Source organism: Leptonychotes weddellii, chromosome 8 (assembly GCF_054177405.1).
Source record: "Leptonychotes weddellii isolate Sample4059 chromosome 8, ASM5417740v2, whole genome shotgun sequence".
NCBI classification, from domain to species: Eukaryota; Metazoa; Chordata; class Mammalia; order Carnivora; family Phocidae; genus Leptonychotes; species Leptonychotes weddellii.
The window spans coordinates 56,015,721-56,031,925 of NC_138376.1; the positions used below are offsets into that span (position 1 = coordinate 56,015,721).

Sequence of the window (16,205 nt, forward strand, 5' to 3'; positions counted from 1 at the left end):
GCAGTATTTTTAGTCTGCCATAATAGCAATATATTTTTAACATTTGATTGGAAAGTCTTTAAATGAAATAACCATTCAATTGCAAGACTAAAAATTCTGCATGATCTGTGTTTTCTGTTAACTTTGGCTGCATGTGATAATTTCCTTTGCTTCTTTTAAGAATAAAATTAAATTTCTTTACTAGACATTTTCCAGAAATTTCACCCGAGCATAATTAAGCATTTTAAAGAATTTTGTGAAAGATACTCACAACTTTAGCTGGGAAGCAATTGGCAACTGGGAGGAAAAAAAAATCCCCCAGAGGTGTCTTTAATGGGCAATTAATTCTGGTGCTGTGTTACCTAATGTTTATTTTACCTATTCATTGTCAAGTTCTGGAAAATTCCTAGTCCAGTCTTTCTGTGTTCACTAACTTTTATTTTTCTACTTCTAAGGTTTCTGCAGACCTAACTTTCTTATTCCTTTTTCTGAGCTTTTTAATAGGTTCTAACAAATGAATACTTTAGAATGTAAATTCTTTTAGGAGAGAAAACAAATTTTCTCTTTATTTTTTCTGAAATGTGAGTCATTGCATAAATTCTGAGTAAGCACAAATGCTTACTAATACACTTTACCTCATATGACTATACAGGAAAATCTAAAAACAATTCTCTGGCCGTGAAAATTGTCATTAGTCTGTCTACAATTTATTATTGCTGAATATTGGTGCAGTTGATGGAGTTAAGCTAAAAGAGTATAATGCTAAGTGTTAGATTTGAATTTTTATTATAACTTTTCACCTTAGTTCTTTTTGATCTGTGGATTCATGTTGATTTGTTTCAACCACTGATACTCTCTTCTTTTCATTTAGATTTTAATCTCACATATCCTAGCATTATAATGCATTAGAATTAAAATTGTAATTTAATTGGAAAACATCTCATTCCATTTTTGACTGATTTTTATTGCGATAATTGTAGAGTCACAGGCAGTTGAAAGAAGTAATACAGAGAGATCCTGTGTACACTTTGCTCATTTAGTTTTTGAATTGTTAGAATAGTAAAGTTTTCCCATTGACATATTTTATTTTTGCATGTCATATAGTGCGTTAATAGACCTTGTATAGTGGTTTTAATATACTTAAATCATGACAAAGAACAATTAATTGATGTCTTCTTGTTTTGTAGTATCTTAAGGCAGGTTCCTTGAAAGATCCTCTGTTAGATGACCATGGAGATTTTATTAGAATGTGCATAGCCATGAAAAAGATTGGTTTGGATGATGAAGAAAAGCTTGATCTGTTCCGGGTAGTAGCTGGTGTCCTGCACCTTGGAAATATTGATTTTGAGGAAGCCGGCAACACTTCAGGTTTTTTTGTTTGTGGTTGTTTTGTTTTGTTTTAAAGAGGAATAAAATTAGAAGTTCTGTCATTTCTTTATCATACGTAAATCCAATCTGTGTACAGGTTTTCAATACCCTGCAATTTCTAGAATATATTGTGTTACATGGTGAATCTTGGAAATGAAGGTTGCTTCATTAGTCATTATGAGCTCTGTTTTGAACAAATCAGTGATACTGATGGGGAATAAACTCATTTTATGAAGGATAAATAACGGTGTCTATCAGGGTCATATTTAGTTAAAATTTTTCACTGATAATTATACTTCTGCAGTATGTGCACAGAGTAATTCTCTACCATCTATTAAGGTATTCTGACATTTTTCTGATTCATTTATATAAACTTGGATCAGTTAATTAGGGCAATTGAATATGTACAAGCCCATATACTTTATTATTTGGAAAAGAAAATTGGTTATACTTTATACATACTGAAAAAGAGCATTTAATGCCTGTATGATAGTAACTTTTCCACTTTAGTGTTTTAGTCTCTATATAAGTGGTAAGACTTTTTGTATAATCTTAAGTTTGATCCATGAATTACAGGGGTTGGAAAACTATGGCCCATGGCCAAATTTGACCAGCTGCCTGTTTCTGTAAATAACATGTTGTTGGAACAAAGCCACACCCATTCATTTATGTCTTTTCTATGTCAGCTTTCATGCTACAGCAACAGAGGTTAGTAGTTGTGACAGAAACTGGGCCAGCAAAGCCTAAAATCTGACACTTAAGAGAAGAAGATTGTTGACTCCTGCATAAATACATTATTAAAATATTTTATACTAAGAATGAGTTAAAAAAATCGAAAGCACCATTGAATATAGTAGTCAATAACATGGGCATTAGTGTCAGATCCCAGAAGCTCTCTGACCCTTGCTTTTTTCATTTGTAAAATAATGAAGAAACAGTCCATTAGAAGTGCTTTTTAAAGTATAGTACCTAGCGGGCGCCTGGGTGGCTCAGTTGGTTAAGCGACTGCCTTCGGCTCAGGTCATGATCCCGGAGTCCTGGGATTGAGTCCCACATCGGGCTCCTGGCTGAGCGGGGAGCCTGCTTCTCCCTCTGACCCCCTCCCCTCTCATGCTGTTTCTCTCTCTCTCTCTCTCAAATAAATAAATAAATAAATAAATAAATAAAATCTTTAAAAAAAAATATAGTACCTAGCAATAGTATGTATGCATATAAGGAAGGAGCACAAGAGGAAGGGAAAAAGAACATTTAAAAAATGTTGTCTGCTATGTGCAGGACCCTTCATATGCTGTGGTTTCATCAAAAACAACATAATTATAATCTAAACTTCATAAAGATAATGAGGTAGGGGGTATTATCTATATTTTATGGAAGTGGAACCTGTGCAGAAGTAATACATTTACTAATGAAGTTGTAGATGTGAGAGCTGGGTTCTCCCCATGTTTGACTAACTCAGGGACTTGTGATAATTGTCCCAAATTGCCCCCACTCACTGAACCTCACTGAGAGTCCTGATCTGTGAATAAGCTGAGTGAAATAGACAGTCTTAATGACTTTCAGGTTTAACATCCTGTGACGCTGTGCAGTCAGTAACCTCAGATGCAGCACAGTGTAGTGTTTAAGAGTGCATGCTCTTGAGCCAGAGTGTTCATCACAAGAGTATTACCTGCTTGTGTGGCCTTGGGCCAGGAACTTCACTTCTCTGGGTGTCTCAGTTTCCTAACCTGTAAACTGGGGATAACAACAGTCCCTGCCTCATGTTGTATAGGGGGATAAATGAGTTAAATATTAAATGATGTCAATACTTATGTCTAGCACATAGTAATCACTGTGTTTTTAAAAACAGAAATACAGATTAATTCTAGTTTAAATGTAAAAAAGCAAAATCAGGTATGTTCTTAGTGTGCATTAAAATTTTAGTTTTTTGAGGGATTTAAAATTCTTATTTTGAAAATGTAATGAATGTTAGAATACGTCTCATTTGCTCTGTAGTACTGTTATACGAAGGGAGTATATGGGCATTCTAAGTAACAGAAAAACGTTTAGATTAAGGCCCACTTTGGAAATGTTGTTAGAAGTGATAGTTGGCATTTTCACGCCTCATATTATTACCCTGTGGTAGAGCATGCAGATGTATACAGAGGATCATAAATATGATGTGATCCAGTTAGTTGAAAAGCAGTTAAACAGTCAAAAGGCAAATAGCACATATTTACATTATTTTTTTTCTTCTCAAAATTCCTTCTGTTGAAAGGAAAATGAGCAGAAAGCAGAGAAGATTGGAAAGAGGCAATGAATCAAGAAAACTAATAAACTAGGTTATTTTGGGAAGCCCAGGTGGCTCAGTCGGTTAAGTGTCTGCCTTCAGTCCTGGGGTTGAGCCCCATGTCGGGCTCCCTGCAGGGAGTCTGCTTCTCTCTCTCTCCCCCTCTGTCTCTCCCCATCTCTCGTTCTCTCTTTAATAAATCTTTTTTAAAAATAAAATAAACTAGGTTATTTTTATTTTAATAGCTCAGATTTTATTATTCTTCCATCTTTTCTGTGACCATTACTATAGATCCAAATGGTTTCTTTCTAGTTAGAATTGATTTTTCCCCCTCCCCGAGAGCTCAATTTTGGCATGTCCTCGCAATTTGAAAAAGCTGTGGATATTTTTATAATTATTTTATCAGAACATTTATTCTACTGTAAATGTTTAGAAGACTCCTACTTACATTGAAAAGTTTTTGCATGATAGCATATGCAAAAAATGCATATTGGGACTTCCTATGTTTTTCAAATTCTGCATAACAAAAGTAAATGCTATTTTAACAACAAATTTAAAGAATGTTCAGAGTTCCTTTTTGGAAGGGGAGTGACATGAAAACCTTACATTATTTTACATTGTTTTTTGCTTTTTTAAAAACTTTTAAAATAAATGTTTTCTTATGTTAGCCTTCCATAATTACTGAAAGTGTGTAAGAAACTTCACAAAATAGAAATGTTTAAATAACATTAATGAATTATTGATGGTCAGTTTATTGAAAGCTATATAATTTAGATAATTGTGTGTATATGTGTGTATAAACTAGAAATCAGTAGTAAGCTTATTTTCATAGAATTAAAGGTTCACTGTATCTTCTAAATATTCTTGACCCCTTGTTCTTTTTCTTTGGTAACAGCTTTATTGAAATACAGTTCATAGACCGTTCAATTCACCCATTTAAAATATACAGTTCAGTGGTTTTTAATATACTCAAAGTTGTGCAGTCATCACTGCAATTAGGTTTTAGAACATTTTCATCACTTCAGCATTCACCTCTCATTCCTTCCCAAATCCCTGTTGTTAAAATAGCATTTACTTTTGTTATGCAGAATTTGAAAAACATAGGAAGTCCCAATATGCATTTTTTGCATACGCTATCATGCAAAAACTTTTCAGTATAAGTAGGAGTCTTCTAAACATTTATAGTAGAATAAATTTACTGATAAAATAATTACAAAGATATACACTGCTTTTTCAGAGTAGCTGTATTCATTTCACATTCTCATCAACAATGTATGAAGGTTCCTGTTTCTCCACATCCTCACTGTCTGTGTGATTATAGCTATCCTAGTGTGTGTTGAAGTGTTTTACCTCATTGTGGTTTTTATTTGCATTTATCTGAAGGCCCATGAAGTTGAACATTTTTCATGTCTTTATTGACCATTTGTATCTCTTTTTTGGAGAAATGTCTATTCCTATCCTTTGCCCATTAATTGGGTTGTCTTTTTATTGTCAAGTTGTAAGAGTTTTTTTCAAACTATATTCTAGATACAGGTTCTTTATCAGATATATAATTTACAAATACTTTCTCTCAATCTGTGCCTTATCCTTTAAATTTTTGGGTCGTGTTCTTTGAAACACAAAAGCTTTTCATTTTGATGAAGTCTAATTTGTCTGATTTTTCTTTTGTTGCTTGTACTCTTGGTGCCATATCTGAGAAACCACTACCTGGTCCAAGATCATGAAGATTTGTCTGTGTATTCTTCCAAGAGTTTAATAGTTTTAGCTCATAATTTAGGTCTTTGATTCTTTTTTAGTTAATTTTTATTTATGGTGTGAAGCAGGGGTCCAACTTTATTCTTTTGCATGCAGATATCAGTCTTCAGGCCATTTGCTGAAAAAGCTGTTTTTTTCCCAGTGAGTTAACCTGAGACCCCTTATTCTTTTTTTTTTTTTTTTTAAGATTTTATTTATTTGATGGAGCTCCTGCATGTAAACAGTGGGGGAGGGACAGAGGCAGAGGGAGAAGCAGGTTCCCTGCTCATCAAATTCCCTTGCGGAGTTTGATCACAGAATCATGGGATCATGACCTGAGCCGAAGGCAGACACTTAACCAACTGAGCCACCCAGGTGCCCCACAGCCCCTTAGTCTTACGAATCTCATGGTCTATTTCTCCTGAGACCAGTCTATTAAATAGTTTACTAATTTGTCATGATAAACTTATTTTTTTGATAAACTTACGATTTTCGCACATTCTTTGTAGTTTTGAAATTAGTATTGAGATGAATTATTTATAAACCTTAAAACTTAAAAATATTAGTAAAATGTTTACTTTTAAAATATTAGTAGTAATAATAAAAATAATAATAGTTTACCTTTATATAGTGCTTACTACGTATAGGTATTATTTTGAGAACTTCACATATGTAACCTCATTAATCTCTTTAACAGCCTTATTAGGAAACTACAGTTATTATCCTTTAAATGGATGAAGAAACTGAAACAGAAAGAAGTGACCTGTTCAGGGTCACACGGCTAATGAGTCTTACAGCCACATCACCCAGAGGCTAAAGCATTGCAGTATAGTTTCTTTCTATATAATACTTTTTAAAACATCCTCCATAACTAGAAATCTATGGAAATGGTGTACAAGGAATAGCAGTTATCTCCTCACCTTCTTCCTCTTTCCTAAGCAACACGAACGTATACATATGCATACGTGGGTGCACACAGACACACCACACACACAAACAAAACCTCATTTGTTGACAGACATCCACATTGACCTACTGAAATGCCAACATTTGAGATTAAAATTATTCCTTAAGGTTTTCAGGAGTCATGAATTTTAATGATAAGGTTCTGTATTTCTCTAGAGATTTACAAGGATTATAATCTATCAGTATATGCCAGGTCATAAAAAAATGAAACAGTGACAGGTTAATATTGATGGGCTGAAGGATTATATCATGGACTGCCTCGAGTGAGGGTCTCCATTGACCTTGGCAGTATGAGTGTCTGACAAGGGTGATGAAAAAGTGAAGTGAAATTAAAAGTCACAAATAAGCCTTGTCTATTCCATTGATTTATATAAGTGAAGTATACTTCTAAGAAATGGATCTTGAAAATTTGGTTTATGTAATATCTCTTAACTTCAAATTTAAATGTATTTTCATTAGGTGGTTGTAATCTGAAGAATAAATCTACTCAGGCGTTGGAATATTGTGCTGAATTACTAGGTTTGGATCAAGATGATCTTCGTGTAAGTTTAACTACAAGAGTCATGCTAACAACAGCAGGGGGCACCAAAGGAACAGTTATAAAGTAAGTTCCTTAACTCCTTGCTCTGTAAAAATCCTGCCTTGTGGTTTGTCAAGAAAAAAATCTTTCTTTGAGAACACTGAGATTTAAAGTTGATCTTTATGTATGATTCATTCTTTTCATTATAATGTTCTAAAATATGTGCTTGATAGATAAGAATTCTGTGCACCTCACTGCAGTAATCTACATAAACAAATGCTGACTTCCGCAGCTCTTAAAGTTGTTCCTTACAGATATGCTGCATGGCACAGATTTGTAGTTTATAAAGTAAGAGAGGTTTACTTTTGTACAACTACAAAAAATATGAGTTGGTTATGTTAATATTTGTTTTAGGCAACAATTTTTTTCAATTTTTCAAGACTTTTTTTGAGATCGAATTCATTTTTCTAAAGTGTACAGTTTAGTATTTTTTAAGTATATTTACAAGGTTGTACAACCCATCACCATTTAGTTTCAGAAGGAAATAGATACTTTTACTGTAAAAGTGATTTTCCTTACAAATGGCATGTTCTAAAACTTAAAACTCACTTTAGTAAAACACTCAGCAAACGGAATTTCCCCTTACCTCTTGGATTCTTCATTTAGAGGAAATTGCAAATGACAAGAAAATAAGAGCCTGCCAAGATTTCTCGAATCTGTAACCAAGAATTCTAGGTTGTATTTGGGTCTCTGTACACTTTTGGCTCATTATCCTATGCTTTAGGCATTTCTGTTTTTGATACTATAAAATAAAATTGATACTCAGCCATCATTCTGAGGCACTGTAAGGTCTTCATTTGTAGGGGAAAAAGTCAGATCCTTTATCCCTTGCTAAATAAGGCAGTCAGTGAGCTCTAGTGACATATTTCAGGAAGATTTTCAACAAATTAAACCAAGAAGGATTTAAAACAGACTTTTAGCCACTCAGAAAATTTGGTAGCTCTTACATTTTGTGAAACGTTAGCAAGGTATGTTTAGCCTGATTCTTTGCTAAACTGATTCTAAATTATTTTAAAGTAAACCTTAGCAAGGAGAATGTATAGTAGTGCCATACAGTTGCTTTTCCTTGGAGGTATTTCTGGGGCCCAAGGGAAGTCCAGTAAAAGCACAGATGTGTGATCTTCAGGTAGCATTTCCTTCATTTCCCCTTTGTTCTAAAGCAGTTCTTTTATGTGTTTTATGTATGGAGTACTCACAGAAGAGTCACTTTAGGAAGGGGTTCTGCTGCAGGAAGAATAAGTTGGAAAACCAGTTTAGAAGGAATTCAAGTATCAGTCTGACCTGAAAGACTTTTAAGATTACTTCCAAATTTGACATTTTTTTTCTGGTGCACCCATGGTGCCTCATACTTACCCTTATGATAGCCTTTAGCATCGCTGTTTGAAAATTCACTTTTATGGCAGTTTCTTCCATCAGACTATAATCTTCTTTAGGAAAAAGGCTGTGTGTCTGTATCTGCAACACGTAGAACTATCGTGTAGTTACTTTTATTAAATGATAGAATTGGACAGTCCAGATTTTAAGATGTAAACATTTCTTCCTAAACAGTGTTAAACAAGGTACCATACTTTAAAGTTACCTGAATCAGGCACCTGGGTGGCTCAGATGGTTAAAGCGTCTGCCTTCGGCTCAGGTCATGATCCGAGGGTCCTGGGATCGAGCCCCACATCAGGCTCCTGGCTCAGCGGGGAGCCTGCTTCTCCCTCTCCCTCTGCCTCTCCCCCTGCTCATGCTCTCTCTCTGTGTCTCTGTGTCTCAAATGAATAAATAAAATCTTTAAAAAAAATAAAGTTATCATGAATTAAACAGAGTTTCTTTTGCATTTAAAGAAAGTCTTTGAAAGTCAAAAGGAAGATTATTCCTCTGAATAATTTTTTAATATATTCAGCATATACAGTAAAGCATAAATTAAGATTAAACTGTTTTTTGAGCCTAAACTTCTTTTACTCAATAAAACATTTTTATCTATTGTAGATAATTTCTTTAGTTCTTTTAGTATGCTTCTTAGCCCCATTTATCTATGCCTATTCACAGATGACCTTTTGTAGCTATTTATTTTGTTCTTCACAGTGAATGTGTTTGGATACACTTTGATCTTGGTATCTGGCTTTATTTTCACAGTTATTACTGTAAAGAATTTTCATTGGTATAGTCTTGTTTTATAGGGTACCCTTGAAAGTGGAACAAGCAAACAATGCTCGTGATGCCTTGGCAAAGACTGTCTATAGCCATCTTTTTGATCATGTGGTAAACAGAGTAAATCAGTGTTTTCCTTTTGAAACATCATCTTATTTTATTGGAGTCCTAGATATTGCTGGTTTTGGTAAGTATAGTTTTGTTTGTGAATCTGTATTTGGTATTTTTTATTCAGTTTTTCACATATATTTAAAATATAAATTCCCTTGTAATACCTTTCACTTGATGTATTTTCAGTTATATGTCCATACTTACATTTCATTTCATATGATTTAAATAGGAAGCTGATGCTTAAAAAAGGGAAAAACTCATAGATTTTGGTCACACTAAGGCTGAAATTAAAACATGTTGATTGAGGGGTGCCTGGGTGGCTTAGTCGGTTAAGTGTCCGACTCTTGATTTTGGCTCAGGTCATGCTCTCAGGATCATGAGATCAAGCCCCGCATTGGGCTCTGTACAAGGTGTGGAGCCTGCTTAAGATATTCTCTCTCTCCCCCCCCCTGTGCCCCTCCCCCCTCCCTCAAAAAAAAAAAGAAAACAAACAAACATGTTGATTGAAACCATTATTGTTAGGGGATGTCTCTATCCTAAATGAATGCAACTGAATAAAGGTAAAGTTTTGAGTGCTACTAATAAAGAGGATTAAGTCATTAAAACCACTGACTGTAGTGTAGTGCTGGATACAAGTTACCTACCATATAAGCCAAACTCACTGCTCTGTGTAGAAATTCATCGTTAGTATTATGAACAGATAGCTATTTCCAGTGAATTTCCACCAAATGAAAAAATATTTATATTAAAGATATAGTACATAGTATAGTACATGAAGTACATAATACATGTATTCAAGATATTATATGTTAATTTATATTCAAGATAAATATTTGAGAACAACCACAGGGCTGTATAATCAGAAATGAAATGAATCACTAACATCTGAGTGCCATGTTGTTTTGAATGACTGTTTTGTAAAAATCTCAAAGTAAATTTGACTGTTTTTATATTGGGCTTTATCAATGTGGGTGTCCTTCTGGCTGTGTAGGAGTGGTGTTTTCCTCCTGTGTAGTTTGTTTCCTTTGCCAAGGGGAAGAAGGTATGAGTGTTTACTTTTTGGGAGGGGTGGGTAGAGTTTTAGTTTCGATGTGATATATATTTTAAAACTTTTAATTATTATCTTTTGTTCAAAGGTAGAAAAACACTCATCACTGACTTAAGATTTCAAAATCTTTATACATTTGTTTCCAAAATCTTTATACATTTATACATTCCTGGTCTGCACTAGCTTTAGTGTAACAGGCACATACACAGAATCATAACATTTTAGAGCTGCAGGGATCTTAGAGATAATGTAATACAGTCTCTTCGTTTAGAAAATGAGTTAGTAGGGCGCCTGTGTGGCTCAGTTGGTTAAGCGACTGCCTTCGGCTCAGGTCATGATCCTGGAGTCCCAGGATCGAGTCCCGCATCGGGCTCCCTGCTTGGCAGGGAGTCTGCTTCTCCCTCTGACCCTCCCCCGTCTCATGCTCTCTCTCTCTATCTCATTCTCTCTCAAATAAATAAATAAAATCTTTAAAAAAAAAAATGAGTATTCATAATGTTCTTTTTTTTTTAAAGATTTTATTTATTTACTTATTTGAAAGAGCGAGAATGAGTATTCATAATGTTCTTTATAATTTTACAGATTACACAGGAAAGATCTAAAGCACTTGCATTTAAGCCATTTTTGTTATTTAGTTAACTTAGTTGCTATTAACACCTGTGCTTAAGAAAATTATAAGTGGCTTACATTTTGTATCTTTTACTGTATGATATTTATCTCATTTAATACACATTGTTTTTATTGAATAAAACACATATTTTCAATATCTAAATACCTGACAAAATTTGTCTTGAAATAAGAGCATTTGGGGAGTATAAAACAATTAGATGTATTTTTTTTTACCTAATTTTAAATTAAGCATTGATACAATAAAATTTTATCCTAAGATAAATTTATAATATGAATTTAATCCGATGATGACTTTTCATTTTGGTTTTATGTCTACAGAGTACTTTGAACACAACAGTTTTGAACAGTTTTGCATCAACTATTGCAATGAAAAACTTCAACAATTTTTTAATGAAAGGATTCTGAAGGAGGTAATTGCCATTACAATTTAAATTTAAGAACTGCACTAAGCTATTTTAATTTTAAGGAACAGAGACATGCTGCAGTTACCCTGATTGATGGGGTATAGTGTAAGGTGGTTCAGGGGATCAGGATGTCTAGGACAGGCCCCCAGTGGCTTAGCTATTGCTCAGGCTCATCAGAAGTGTTAATTGTACATCAAAGCTTAGGAACCCAATAAAAACTCTAATAAGCACCTCAGAAGTAAACATCTATTGCTTCTTACTAGTGACTTTTGCTAGACTTGGAATTTTGCCTATTTCTTTTTCTGAGTCTGTTGCCTCTACTTCTGTCCCTGCCAAACAACTTCCTACTCTCATCCCTGACATTGGCATCTCCCAGCCTTCCTCTGTGTCTCTCTGCTTTTACCCACTCTGCTACCTGTTCACCCTTCCTTTGTGTCGCAGGAAAGCCACCAAATCAGGGGATTCGGTGTGGCCATTGGCCTGGAGTGCCTCTGGCCAGTGCTCTCTGCCAGGCTACTGTGTGCACTGCCCAGTGTGAATGGTGTGCCTATGCTACTTCCTAGTACATAGCTGTGGGCGTGGCCTGCAGTCACAGTCCCAAGCCTAGGGAAGTTACAGTTCTTTCCAGAATAAGTAAGAGGAGGTTTGGATCACTTGATTTGTGATTAGGCTCACCATTCTTACCTTGTATTTGAATTCTCCAGTATTTTCCTACCAGTACCTTTGGCTTTCCCTCCTTTCTGAGCTATTTGAAATATGTTTTACTGAATGTAGATAGTAGAGTTACAGGGAACTCAGAAATGATCTAGTTCAGCCTTTTATTTTACAAATGAAGAAACTGATTACCAGAGCAGTTTACTGACTATTGCAGGTCTGAACCCACCTTCCAGCTGCTGGCCCACAACCGTATTCTCCTCATGTTAGTACTGCTGTTTTCCAAGTTCTGTTTTCCACTGTATCTGGACTTGAAATGTGAAATATTCTTTTCTTTTCCCATTCCATTAATCTTTTCCCACATTTTTATTTTATTTTTGTTTTTATGGGTTTCCCAGCACTTTCCCTTTTAGACTTTTTACTTGTATACTATAGTTTAAGCCAATTCTGGCATAAACGAACAGGTAGACCAAATACTTATCAATTAAGATATTTAGTCTGAAAATGTTTTATCCAGAAACATTAATTCTTCCATTACTATTTTAAGTTGTACATGTGTGCTTTTCACTTAACATGCCCTGATTCTTCCCTTCTACGCCAGCCCAGCAAGCTTTATCTAGAAACATGACAAGGAGACAGTATCTTGATACGTTTATTTTTATAAGAGTTCTTTAAAATAAATGTTTGGATTTCAAATTCAGATTGGGTCTTAAATGGACACTGACTTCTAAAATGATAGAAATCTTTTCTAGTATATCTTGTGGGAGGAAATATTTAAACATTTGGGGAAAAAAGATAAAAATACATGTCAACCTAAGCTCATTGCATTGCTCACCCATCTTTGATAAAATCCTTTTTTTTTTTTTTCTTTAAGGAGGTACCAGACTTACATCTAGGAACTCAACTTTAATTTGTAAATTATTCTTCCAAATTACATTTACTTTTTCCGGTGTTATATTCCTTGTATGTATCACTGTGTAGCTAGTAGAGCCCATTTGCAATTAATTGCTGTTTCTTTGATTTTAGTGCCTGTCTGTACATGTTAAAAATCTCTCCTGTCTTTGGACAACGATTTAGGACTATTGAGAATATAGAAGAGAGAAATTTCATGTCAAAGGGAGCTAGTTTGTTTAGCTGTTCTTTAAACTTTTAAAAATTATCACAGCAAGTTCTTACGTTCTTCTGTGTATTCCAGGGGTTGGTATACTATGGCCTTTGGGACAGATCCAGCAGGCTGCCTATTTATGCAAATGAAGTTTTATTGGAACACGGCCCTGCTTCTTTATTTACTGTTACCATGGCCGCTTTTGTGCTGCAGTGGCTTAATTGAGTAGTTTTTGACAAAGACAATATGGCCCACAGCTGAAAATATTTACTATCTGTCCCTTTACAGAAAAAGTTTGCTGACTGCTGGTCTATTCTTCTAATAAGTTTGACTTTAAAATTGAAAAAGATATTTCAAAGCCCTGGCCTTTCCTTGAGTTTGAACAGATCTCCATATGTGTTTGTAGTTGCTCTGCGTATTTCAAGAAAAGTGTGCTTATCTGTAGGCGGGAATATTTCCACATATGTAAATCATATGTTGGCCATAATTTCTGACTTTACATTGCTTTAGGGGCAGGGATTTTTCTTCCCTAATGTTTTGTAAGTGTCCTTAGCCCCTGAAGTAGTTGGTATGAGCCTTTGTACTCTGGACTAATTAATAAAAGTTATAATCAGAAGTGGCACAAAAAAAGCCACTTCATATCATACAGTATTTCCATATCTATGATTATGATTATTTCATTTTAGGAACAAGAACTCTATCAAAAAGAAGGTCTAGGTGTTAATGAAGTACATTATGTGGATAATCAGGACTGTATAGGTATGTGTTTTTTATCCCACTTTTGGGAAATATGGGAAGATATAGTACATGCTTTTACTAGTAATTTTTCTGTGCTCCATGATTGATACTACTGGTTATGGGACTTGAAACTGTGGTATTTGAGAGAAGTTTTACTTCTCTAGTACTGCCAGGGAGTTTTTTTTTTCCTAGGAAGGCATCAAATTCAGCTGTGTTGAAAGTGTTCCTAAAATTTCTTCTATTTACTGTGATGTTAAACAGCCAACATGTGAGTAAGTTAAGACAGGAACTAAATTGCTCAAAGTAAAGGAATAAATTATCCCGCCTGGGGAAGCCCATACGTTAGCCAGGCTCCAAGTGAGGTTTTTCAGTGTTTGGCTCTGCTCTTCTGCAGTTCCCTTATTTCTGTTCTCTGCATTGGCAACACCCTCTGACCGGTTGCAAGTTAGCTTCACAAGTTTCATGTGTCATATCCAGATAATGCTGTGCAGCCAGGAGAACGGGGTCTCTGTTTTTATCAGTGGGGAAACCTTTCCCTGTCACCCTCCAGCTTAGTGCTCAATCTTCCTTTTCTTTCCTACCTCATCACGAAAATCAACTGTTGGGCAGACTTTGTTTTGAAAACTCCATTTGACAATTGAGTCAGTAACTCATGTGCTAGATTTGGAGAAGATTTATAATAATAATAATAATAATCATCATGATGATGATGCTTTACATTGGTACAACTTTCAGAAGCATTTTAAGTCCTAGCTGGCTCACTGAGCATTTCCTTTACACATCAGCCTTTCTTAGATCTCTGTGCCTTTGATTTTGTGATTTGGTATCTTGGCTGGAACTCCTCCCCTTCTGTTTATCTTGCAGCCCACTTTCATATCCTTTATATCTATCAAAATACTCATTTATAGCTTAATTCAGCTGCCCCTCCCATCATCACCAATTGTCTAAAAAGCATCATTCTCTGAACAGTGCAGTTAGAATTTTGATTTCTCTTCATATGTCCTATAGCTTTTAGAGTCTGTCCCATTTAATAGTTTTTATATACTGTTTTTAAGCACTTTATATTTTATAGTTATTTTGTACAAGCAGGAAATTCAAACAACATGAATGGAAGGAGCATAAAAATGTGCTGTTACTGAAGTTTTGCTGGAAAACATTTGAATCAGTATTGAAAAGTAGTTTTAAAAGCTCTGCATGCAAAAGCTTCTGTAGTTTTACTTCATTTTGAATGTATGTATCATATGGAGAAGAGGGATTTTTGGTTCTTTAGCCTTTCTCATCCAAGCTTGCAAATAGAATGGTTATTACATTAATCATATGTATATGGCATTGTTTTTCTAAAATCTGTATTAAATAGTTTCCCCTGCTATCTGAAAGTAGAGCATTTTTATGAAACCTTTCATAAGCCAAAATGGTGTAAATCAGAGGAGCAATTACCATTTGTAAGTGTGAAAATTCTCTTTGGATTTCTTTTAACTAGTGAAAACAGGTATTAATGTAGGTCTTTTGTAAAAGCAGAGTGGCATAAAGCAATATTTTCCATAGTGGAAGAAACCTGTATATGATGTTACTTTCTGATAAATTGCCAGATTTGAAATAAAATACCTGCTTTCTCTAGCCTGTGAGGATACTTATATAATCATCTGTTATATTGCTTCTGACTTGTCCTTTAAATTTGTGATTAGTAAATTGTTCACATATCTTTAAAATGTTTTTACCCTATCATATTTTGATGTTTTTGGAATAGATTTAATTGAAGCAAAATTAGTGGGGATATTGGATATTTTAGATGAAGAAAATCGCCTTCCCCAGCCAAGTGATCAACACTTTACATCTGCAGTTCACCAGAAGCACAAAGAACATTTCCGACTCACTGTGAGTTTACCATTCCAACATTGAGACTCTGTGGTGGGAAGAGAAACCTTTAGAAAGATGTACTAGATGTTGCATATTAAATAATTAGAAAAAAAGTTATGTGGGGCTGAGAGCAACTCTAATTTATCCAGCACAGCATCTTCTGTAGGTAGGCACTTAATTTATACATGTATATTTTGGATGATGATGATCTATCTAATGAAGGCCCTTTTTAGCTGGATGGAAAGTGCATTTTATCTATCTAAAATGTACAAAATGGTTTGCCTGCTGTTTTTATGTTCTTCCTTTTAGCAAAGTGGCTACCAGTTGTTTTTTTCCCTGTCATGTGACCTTGATCATGTTCCAGGGGTTAGAATCTAGAATCATAAGCAGCCACCAGTCTGCACATTTGTAAGACCAGTAATAAAGTTCATGGCTTAGAGTCTGACTGGAGCAAGCAATCCATATGAGATAATGGGTAGCCAGTTTATTTTGATGTTCTTTCCTAGGGAGTTTTTTTTTTTTTTTTTTTATTCTTATGTTAATCCCCATACATTACATCATTAGTTCTAGATGAAGTGTTCCATGATTCATTGTTTGTGCATAACACCCAGTGCTCCATGCAGAATGTG

At 34.7% G+C, this 16,205-nt stretch overlaps 1 protein-coding gene across 2 annotated transcripts in view; it reads left to right on the forward strand.

The window, feature by feature from the left end:
- MYO6 (myosin VI) overlaps nucleotides 1–16,205 on the forward strand; it is a 142,565-nt gene that overhangs the window by 86,283 nt on the left and 40,077 nt on the right. For both annotated transcript variants that reach the window (XM_081828566.1, XM_081828567.1), the window contains exons 11-16: nucleotides 1,167–1,347; nucleotides 6,773–6,917; nucleotides 9,059–9,216; nucleotides 11,137–11,228; nucleotides 13,668–13,740; nucleotides 15,467–15,594. In XM_081828566.1, coding sequence (XP_081684692.1) covers nucleotides 1,167–1,347; nucleotides 6,773–6,917; nucleotides 9,059–9,216; nucleotides 11,137–11,228; nucleotides 13,668–13,740; nucleotides 15,467–15,594 — 777 coding nt within the window. The remainder of the gene's footprint in view (nucleotides 1–1,166; nucleotides 1,348–6,772; nucleotides 6,918–9,058; nucleotides 9,217–11,136; nucleotides 11,229–13,667; nucleotides 13,741–15,466; nucleotides 15,595–16,205) is intronic.